The following is a 9,981-nucleotide window of genomic DNA, read 5'->3' on the forward strand; positions in this document are numbered from 1 at the left end:
TGCACACATACAAGCATGAGTACATCCCTAGCCACCAGAGCATTGCACCAGGGTCTGCGGCTTTAGAAAGAGGTCAAAGTACCTGTATTTTTAATAATTTCTTGACATGGTAAAAGAATTTTACATTATGATCCACGGGTGATAGGGTGAGGAGGAGGGGCAGTGGAACAATCCAACAAACGAAACAGGAAACTGAGAAACACATGGAGGGAAGGGGGAAGGGTTTTAGCTGGAAGGGATCTGGAGGGTGGGTGGGAGCACTGCCCAACTAAAATGCAATTGGTTTGTTACTGAGTACTATTCGTGGGAAGACAGCATCCTGACTCCCTCTCTACAGAATATTGGGAGTAAAAATGATGCATCCCCGGTGGAAATATTATTGGGGGTTGGAAGACAGAGACAGGAAAAATAAGTCAGAAACAGACACTAAGAGTCACTGGCAGGCTGACTGCAGGTATCAACTCTCCAGCCGTGGTAGAATAAAAGAGCTGGGGGCTGAAGGGGATTAACACAAAAGCTGTTAACAATTAAGTGATATCTCTGGAAGATTCGAGAGACAGGAGGCAACTCTTCTATAGTTTTGACTTGCCCAGCACATTTCCACATACACAAATGTGTATATGCACATGTGTGCATGCACATACACATACACACCAATGATTGCTTTCCCCGGAAGCCCGACACTATAAATAAAGAGAAATAGTTCCCAAAAGGAAAGCCCAACATGAGCAGCAGCATCTGGACCTCACACTTGCAGACACCTTCACCCCAACTGAAAACTGGCTGGGAAAAGGCAACCAGGAGTCAAGCTCTTGCAATAATGCCAAAAAGGGCTGAGTCAGAGAGGAACAGGCCTTCCCCACGCCCTCTGCTTCTCATCTCTCTGTTCTCCACCAACTCACCGTGGGTACCAAGAGGCTACAGTATCAGGAGGGAGGACGGGCCCAGGACGTTTGTCTGGGTAGATGACAACTAAGACAACCGTCACCTCCTGAAAGGTATGTGACAGGGGTTGTGGAGAGGGAGGGTATGTTAGCTAATGGAGTAGGAGTCTGTGTGTGCATGTCCGTATGGGCGTATACATGCATACACATATGTGCATGTGAAAACGCCCATTATAAAAACAACTGAAGGAGCTTCGGAATTGACTGAAGGCCTAAGGTATTTCTTGTCACGATCAAGATTCAAGGTGGGATGTACACAGATGCGAAGCCCTAAGTCATCACCAGGGCAACTGTGGGAGGATCCAATGCCCCACAGAGGAAAGAAACAGTAACCTCATGTGAGGAAGAGAAGTTCGTCCCCCCACCACCCTAGTTCCTAAAAAACACCTAGCACTTTCCTTCCGGTTCCCTCAGCTTTTAACCAACTAATTATCAAAAGGAAGAAAACATAAAGCGCAAGACACAGGAGGGAGAGAGGAGAAGAATGAAAACACAGGTATTTTTGTGCCAACATCCTGCACACACAAACCTGGATTCTCCAGAAATTACGACAGGTTGGGTGTGGGGTATTAGGGAAGGAAATAGAAGAGTTCCTGAGGCCTGAAAAAAGAGGTAAACACATCACAGAACTAGATGAGAGTTTCATTAGACTCTAACTAAAAACAGAGAGGTGTGATTACTATTTCCAGCCAGTTTCCCCATCACGATAGTCATGTAACAAACCAAGGCAATGTCGGTCTTGAGCCAGACTCACAGAGTCCCCTGGCCCTGGCCCTGGCCTCAGTACAGAGTCTCTGCATTGCTGCTCCGGGGCCGTTTGATCTTCTCGATATTTTTCAGGATCATGTCATGTAGAGTGACCTGGGAGAAGAGGGATCAGGGGAATCACATATCTGTACAACCCTTACCTCATCAAGAAAATGAGACCCCTCCACAAATCCCCAAGCCATCATCTGCATACAGTAAGTCCTTAATGTCATCAATAGGTTCTTAGCAACTGCGACTTGAAGGAAATTAAAGTATAGCAGGTAAGCAAATCAAGTACAGAAGGTCCTCAAATAACCTGGTTTCAAATAACGTCATTTTGTTTGATGTCATTTCGTTACAATGTTAATTGAAAAAAAACTTGGTTTTGATATACATCATTTTTAAAGTCGCAGTTTCTAAGAACCTATGGACAACATTAAGTGAAGACTTACTGTTTTTTTTTTTTTTTTTTTTTTTTTGAGACAGGGTCTTGTTCTATCGCTCAGGCTGGAGTGCAATGGCGCGATCTCGGCTGACTGCAACCTCCGCCTCCCAGGTTCATGCCATTCTCCTGCCTCAGCCACCTGAGTAGCTGGGACTACAGGCGCCTGCCACCATACCCGGCTAATTTTTTGTATTTTTAGTACAGATGGGGTTTCACCATGTTAGCTAGGATGGTCTCGATCTCCTGACCTTGTGATCCGCCCACCTCGGCCTCCCAAAGCGCTGGGATTACAGGCGTGAGCCACCGCACCCGGCCAACTTACTGTAATTTTAATCTCACTTGAGCCTGCATTCAGGGTGGCAGCACCACCTCTCTTATACTTCAACTGGGTATAAATGGGTATTTCCAAGGCCCCAAGTGTCTAATAACATGTATTGTGCACTTAACAAGTGTCTAATAACAACTAACATGTATTGTGCACTTAACAAGTGTCTAATAACATGTATTGTGCACTTAACATAGTAAGAATTGTACCAGGTCCTTCAATGTGTTATCTCACTTATTTTAAAAAAGCGAATGAATTCTGTGCAGTAGGTACTCTTCAGTTTTGTTTTCTTTTTTTGAGACGGAGTTTTGCTCTTGTTGCCCAGGCTGGAGTACAGTGGCACGATCTCGGCTCACTGCAACCTACACCTCTTCGGTTCAAGCGATTCTCCTGCCTCAGCCTCCTGATTAGGTGGGATTACAGGGGTCCGCCAACCATGCCCAGCTAATTTTTTGTATTTTCAATAGAGATGGGGTTTCACCATGTTGGCCAGGCTGGTCAAAAACTCCTGACCTCATGTGATCCACCTGCCTCAGCCTCCCACAGTGCTGGCATTACAGGTGTGATCCACCACACCCGGCCTCTTCAGTCCCATTTTATTTTATTTATTTTTATTTGAGGCGGAGTTTCGCTCTTGTTGCCCAGGCTGGAGTCCAGTGGCGCGATCTCGGCTCACTGCAACCTCCGCCTCCCGGGTTCAAGCAATTCTCCCGCCTCAGCCTCCTCAGTAGCTAGGATTAAAGGCATGTGCCGCCACGCCTGGCTAAATTTTTTTCGTATTTTTAGTAAAGATGGGGTTTTTCCATGTTGGTAAGGCTGGTCTCGAACTCCTGACCTCAAGTGATCCACCCACCTTGGCCTCCCAAAGTGCTGGGATTACAGGTGTGGGCCACCACACCCGGCCTATTTTTATTTTTTTTTTGAGATGGAGTTTCGCTCTTGTTGCCCAGGCTGGAGTGCAATCGAGCAATCTTGGCTCACCGCAACCTCCAACTCCCGGGTTCAAGTGATTCTCCTGCCTCAGCCTCCCAAGTAGCTGGGATTACAGACATGTGCCACCAGGCCCGGCTAATTTTGTATTTTTAGTAGAGACGAGCTTTCGCCATGTTGGTCAGGCTGGTCTCGAACTCCTGACCTCAGGTGATCCACCCGGCTTGGCCTCCCAAAGTGGTGGGATTACAGGCGTTAGCCACTGCGCCCAGCCCGGTCCCATTTTAAAGAAGAAATTGAAGTTTAAGCTTGAACAATTTGCTCGAGGTCACACAACATAGGTAGAGCCTGGTTGCAAACCTAAGTCTGTCTGACTCTGACACCTATATCTTAACCATATTGTACTGCACACCCCTCCACTCAGGTAGAAAGAAGAGAGATACCCTGCTAGATGACTTCATGGTTCTCAACACTCAGGTGATGAATAGAATTTGGTCTATTCATTTTACCTCAGACCCTCATCTCAGCCCTTCAGAGAATTTTAAGAATACTCTCAACAGAACTAAGAGAAGCCACAGCAACTATGGACAAGGACTGAGATTACTCACATATTGATTCCTCAGCTCTGATATGATGAGCCGAAGGCTGATATATTCTTTCTCATCAATCTCTGTCACGGTGCGGCGATAGTCCTCCTGCAAGGAGGGTAGAGGAAAAAGCTAGTCCCCAAAGCCCAATTGTTTCCAGACAGCTCCTTCCCAGTAACAGTCACTCTTCATTATCCTGCCACCTCCACCCTCAGGCCACAAACCCCTTACTTACCACATGGGGATATTTAGCTATTTTAGAAACCAATTTGGCTCTTGTAATATAATATCTGGAAAGAGAGAGAAGAGGAGGAAGCTGCAGGAGACCCTTGATGGTGCCCACCACCTCATCAGCCCCCAATGCCTCGGCCAAGCCCAAGCAGCCCTACCTAGAAATCTGGTCCAGATAAGATGCAGCTTCACTCTCAACAGTTCTTAGCTCTGCAACTGTTTCCTCCTAAAACAAACAAACAACAGGTGCATCAAAAGCCACTTCCATGTCATCCACAGCAGCCCCAAAGAAAAAGGAAAAAAAGATAACGCAGGGGAGATGAGAGTATCTCCCAAGCCGCTCTTCCCAGTATGTAATTCAAGTACATTACCTGAATGGACACCCCAAAGTTGTTTCCATCTTCTATCCTGGGAATCAGGAGCTGTACCCACATTTTGACCTGGAGGTCAAAACATATATGAGGACCTTTGCCTGAAGGCTGAAGCCATGAAGTACACAATTCAGACGGCTGGAGCCAGATGCCAGGAACACAGAAGTCAAAATACCTAGTCTGGCCAGGCATGGTGGCTCATGCCGGTAATCCCAGCAATTTGGGATCCCGAAGCGGGTGGATCACCTGAGGTCAGGTGTTCGAGACCAGCCTGGCTAACCATGGCCAAAATGGTGAAACCCCATCTCTACTAAAAATACAAAAAGTAGCTGGGTGTCTCGGCAGGCACCTGTAATCCCAGCTACTCGGGAGGCTGAGGCAGGAGAATCACTTGAACCCAGGAGGCAGAGGTTGCAGTGAGCCGAGATGGCGACACTGCACTCCAACCTGGGTGACAGAGCGAGACCCCATCTCAAAAAAAAAAAACTCAAAAAAACCTAGTCTGCCAATTCCCATACCACCCGTACATCCACTGTTTTTTGCACTTCAGGTGGGGTACTTGGGGCCGGCCCATAGGTCACCAGCCTGTGCCTCACCGTGTTACATTTCTCAATCAACAGCCGGATCTCAGGTTTCACTTTCTCAATAATGTCCACCAGCTGCTGGTTGCTTTTCAGCATCCCATTGGGCATCACAAACACCTTGGTTCCTGGCAGAGATGTGAAGGTCAAATGATCAGGGAAGAGGGAAGGACACAGCATCCCCTGCCTCTCTCTCATTTTCCCTATACCTATCAGATGCTATGACCTCTGCCTTTGTCACAATCCTACCATGACACCACTATTAGAATCAACGAGAATGTATGGAAAAAAAGAACTACAGACGAGCGTCTACCACATGACAAAAGTCTTAAATCCTCTGTTTATTGGAAAACCAGGTTTAGAGCACTCAATAACAAGCACGTTTGGAGGAGTTGGGAATGCTACCTCTGGGAAGTAAGATTAGATCTTGCCTCCTGGTCAGAACACTAGATCCATCCTGCTTCTCAGGGTTGCAAGTCAGGGATGGGGTGAGGGGAGGTGAGGTAAGGGTGCCTCTTACCTTGGAAGGCTTCTTCACACTCATCCAACCTTCGCTTCTTATAAGTGGGCTAAGGATACAAAGAGGCAGGGATGAGCCTAGTTTTGACACCCACATCTCCATCACAAGATACCCTTCAAGCAAGTTTAATCCCTTCCTCAGCCTCATAGCTTATGTTATTAATTTCTGCACAATTTCCTAAGTACATACAAAGCTTTAAGAAAGGTTCTTGGAGGCAAGGCGCGGTGGCTCATGCCTGTAATCCCAGCAATTTGTGGGGCCGAGGTGGACGGATCACCTGAGATCAGAAGTTTGAGACCAGCCTAGCCAACATAGTGAAACCCCATCTCTACTAAAAATACAAAAAGTTAGCCAGGCGCGGTGGTTCATGCCTGTAATCCTAGCACTTTAAGAGGCCAAGGTAGGTGGATCACAAGGTCAGGAGTTCAAGATCAGCCTGGCCAAGACAGTGAAACCTCATCTCCACTAAAAATACAAAAATTAGCTGGGCGTGGTGGCAAGCACCTATAAACCCAGCTACTTGGGAGGCTGAGGCAGAGAACTGCTTGAACCCAGGAAGCGGAGGCTGTAGTGAGCCAAGATTGCACCACTGCACTCCAGCCTGGGCAACAGAGCAAGACTCCATCTCCAAAAAAGAAAAATAAAAAAAATTAGCCGGGCGTGGTGGCAGGCACCTGTAATCCCACCTACCCGGAAGGCTGAGGCAGGAGAATTGCTTGAACCTGGGAGGTAGAGGCTGCAGTGAGCCGAGATTGTGCCACTGCACTCCAGCCTATGTGACAAGAGTGAAACTCCACCTCAAAAAAAAAAAAAGGAAAGAAAGAAAAGGTTCTTGGGCTGGGCGCCATGGCTCACACCTGTAATCCCAGCACTTTGGGAGGCCAAGGCACGCAGATCACTTGAGCTCAGGAGCTCGAGACCAGCCTGGGCAACATATGGAAACCCCGTCTCCACAAAAAATACAAAAACTAGCTGAATGTGATGGCACATGTACCTGTAAGTCCCAGCTAGCTGGGAGGCTGAGGTAGGAGGATCACTTGAGCCCAGGAGTTTGAGGTTGCAGTGAGCTGAGATTAAGCCACTGCACTCCAACCTGGGTGACAGAGTGAGACCGTGTTCCCCCTCAGAGAAAGAAAGAAAAGGTTCTTACCACAAAGCAAATTACGCTCTAGTTGGGAAGACCAATCTTTCCAGAAACACAATACATTAAGTATTATAAAGAATAGGAAAAAAGAACCAATCAAAGCAGGGAAGATAATTAAGGGAATACGTACAAATCTGCTGGTTCCACAAAGGAACACATTATTCAGTCAACAAACATGTATTTAGCAATTGCTAGGGACCAGGATCAACACTAGGTGCTGGGAATACAAAGATTAAGATAGCTCCTGCCGGCCGAGCACGATGGCTCATGCCTGTAATCCCAGCACTTTGGGAGGCTGAGGCGGGCGGATCACCTGAGGTCAGGAGTTCGAGACCAGTCTGGACAACATGGTGAAACCCTGTCTCCACTAAAAATAAAAAAATTGGCTGGGCGTGGTGATGTGCACCTGTAATCTCAGCTACGTGGGAGGCTGAGGTGGGAGAATCACTTGAACCCGGGAGGCGGAGGTTACAGTAAGCTGAGATCGCGCCACTGCACCCAGCCTAGGCAACAGAGTGAGACTCTGTCTCAAGAAAAAAAAAAAAAAAAAAAAGATAGTTCCTGCCTTCCAGATGTACAAGTTCAACAATGAGGCAGTACTACAGACAACAATACGGTATCATCAGTGTTATAGTAGCATGTGGACACATGACTGATAAGGACTAGGTGTTAGAGATGCACAGCAAAGATAGCAATTGCAGTTACATAGCGAGAACTGCATAACCCATAACACTACTCAAGACATGGAAACAAATGTAAGTAAAGTCTTGTTCAGAGCCATGGGAAAAACCAGGTAACCTGATGAAGCTAGTTCTCTTTTTTTTTTTTGAGACAGAGTCTCGCTCTGTCGCCCAGGCTGGAGTACAGTGGCGCGATCTCAGCTCACTGCAAGCTCCGCCTCCTGGGTTCATGCCATTCTCCTGCCTCAGCCTCCGAAGTAGCTGGGACTACAGGGGCCCACAATCACACCCAGTTAATTTTTTGTATTTTCAGTAGAGACAGGGTTTCACGGTGTTAGCCAGGATGGTCTTGATTTCCTGACCTCATGATCTGTCCACCTCGGCCTCCCAAAGTGCTGGGATTACAGGCATGAGCCACGGTGCCTGGCCTAAGCTAGTTCTCTTTTATTTGAAACTCACTCTAACACTGACAGTAGCATTAGCACATTCACTTCACGTCGTAAATGAAACTGAGGGTCTAAAAGGAATATACTGGAGTCCCCGTGCAGTGACTCAGCCTGTAATCCCAGCACTTTGGGAGGCTGAGGCGAGTGGATTACTTGAGCTCAGGAGTTTGAGACCAGCCTGGGCAACATGGTGAAACCCCATCTCTACAAAAAATACAAAAATCGGTGGGCATGGTGGTGGACTCCTGTAGTTCCAGCTACCTGTGAGGCTGAGGAGGAAGGATCGCTTGAGTTCGGGAGGTCAAGGCTGCAGTGAGCAGCATTCCCGCCACTACACTCCAGCTTGAGCAAAAAAAGTGACACCCTTTCTCAAAAATAAATAAATAAATAAGAAATAAAAGAACTATACTAGAGTCATCATGTCTGTAACAGAGTCCTAGTTCCCAGATCCAAATCCCACTGTTCCCTCTGTACATCTTAAACTGACAAGGAAACAGAGGACAGAGGACCTACTGCTCAAGAACACAAAGATAAATATAGGACACTTACACCATCCAGTCCATCATGGCTATTGGTGAGAAGAATGGGGTCAGGGACTGGGAGATTCATGTCAGAGTGGATCTGAGTTAGGTCATGGATGTTTAAGATTGGTTCCTGAAAGACACCCACCCCAAAACATTAATCTTTTCAAGCTGAACAAAGAAGTATTTGATTTGAAGAGCAAGAAATGAAAGTGCTTTTACAGTTTAAAAAAATAAAAAGAAGAAGAATCAACACAGTTTATCCCAGTTGACAGTCACACCAAGGCCAAAAAAATCGGGGAATTTGAGGAAAGAATAGGGTCTCTCACCTTCAGAAAACTATCAAGTTCTAACAACTTCTTTGGGAAAAAATTTGCCACCAAGTCTTCTGCCTAAGGAAGAGGGAAAATACAGCTGAATTAATATCTGTGGGAAGGTCTCTCTCTCTCTCTCTCTCCAGGTATCTCCTCTTTGGGAAATTCTCAACCAACAACCATTTTTCTATTTATTTCACTCACCTCACTTGTGATCCGCTCCCTGAAAGAATCAACCTAAAATTAACAAAGAGAGCAATTCAGTACCTGGGGACAGAGGTAAGGGCAGGATGGAGAATCCCAAATCCAACTGTCTTTCCCTCACCTTGTAACTGTAATAAGAAGCTGAGAGGCCCCCAGACTGCAAATACTTTATTTTTTTGAGGATCCATTTTTCCATCTCAGGAGAAGAACGCAGGGCTTTGAGGACAGCACCTGCCTGTCTCCTCTGTCCTCCCCCTTCCCTCCCTCCCTCCTGTGTCTGAAGCTGTCTGAATTTGATAAGCAGACAAAAGACAGGTAGTTAGGGAAGATGTGAGCTCACAAACGTGCCAACCCCCACCCAGACCTGGTCTATGATACCAAGCAGGCCAGCCGCCAAGGGCAGGGGCAGTGTCCAGGGACGTTGTTGGGCTGGGGGATTACCAGCTGTCACTGGCCTAAAGCCCTGAGTCCAACACGTGTCCGCGGAGGTGTCCCTGGGACTCTCCATCATCAGACGCGGTACAGAAAGCCATCCTATATTTTCCTCTCCCGCGAAGCCGACCCCGGGAGTTGGGGGCTGGGCTGAGCCGAGCGGAAGCTCAGAGCTGGTATCCCCAGGGAGACAAAGACGCCATGGGGAGTAGGAAGCCGGTCAGACTGCTGGGGGATCAAAGCGAGGGGCAAAAAGGCCGGACCGGTGCTGCTACCTTGAGCTTCACTTCCTGATCCACCTTCAGCAACGAGGCCATGGCCGGGCCGGGCCGTGTCCGATCCTCTGGACACCGGAGGCGCTGTGGACTCCAGGGAGGGGGCCGGAGGGACCTGAGAAATCTCGGCTGACCTCGGGACCCGGCCGCCCTCGCTGGCTTACTCACTGCTCGCTCGCTCGCTCCCTCCCTCTGTGCCGTCCGCCCGCCCGCCGGCAGCCTGCTGCCTGCTCGCTCTCTCGCTCGCCCTCCCGGCTTTCGCCGCTCACGCCGGAAACTGCGTC

General features: G+C 47.9%; 1 protein-coding gene across 1 annotated transcript; it reads right to left on the bottom strand.

Annotated features, from left to right (window-relative positions):
* Positions 1-61: 61 nt before the first annotated feature.
* PSME3 (proteasome activator subunit 3) lies at positions 62-9,951 on the bottom strand. Its single transcript, XM_003813914.5, has 11 exons — positions 9,698-9,951; positions 8,991-9,023; positions 8,802-8,864; positions 8,501-8,605; positions 5,682-5,730; positions 5,177-5,289; positions 4,581-4,649; positions 4,368-4,435; positions 4,214-4,268; positions 4,000-4,086; positions 62-1,805 (listed from the first exon to the last, which is right to left on the bottom strand). The coding sequence occupies exons 1-11, from the start codon at positions 9,737-9,739 to the stop codon at positions 1,725-1,727; spliced, it is 765 nt and encodes a 254-aa protein (XP_003813962.1). The 5' UTR covers positions 9,740-9,951; the 3' UTR covers positions 62-1,724.
* Between the last annotated feature and the right edge of the window lie 30 nt (positions 9,952-9,981).

Source organism: Pan paniscus, chromosome 19 (genome assembly GCF_029289425.2).
Source record: "Pan paniscus chromosome 19, NHGRI_mPanPan1-v2.0_pri, whole genome shotgun sequence".
In the NCBI taxonomy this organism is placed as follows: Eukaryota; Metazoa; Chordata; class Mammalia; order Primates; family Hominidae; genus Pan; species Pan paniscus.

What these genes read in the sequence shown, in the direction of transcription:
- PSME3 (XM_003813914.5), bottom strand. Translation starts at nt 9,739, where the DNA reads ATGGCCTCGTTGCTGAAGGTGGATCAGGAAGTGAAGCTCAAG. An exon ending in TGATTGAGAAATGTAACACG is followed by an intron (nt 4,650 to 5,176) that starts GTGAGGCACAGG and finishes TTTGACCTCCAG; the next exon opens with GTCAAAATGTGGGTACAGCT. An exon ending in ACTTTGGGGTGTCCATTCAG is followed by an intron (nt 4,436 to 4,580) that starts GTAATGTACTTG and finishes TGTTTGTTTTAG; the next exon opens with GAGGAAACAGTTGCAGAGCT.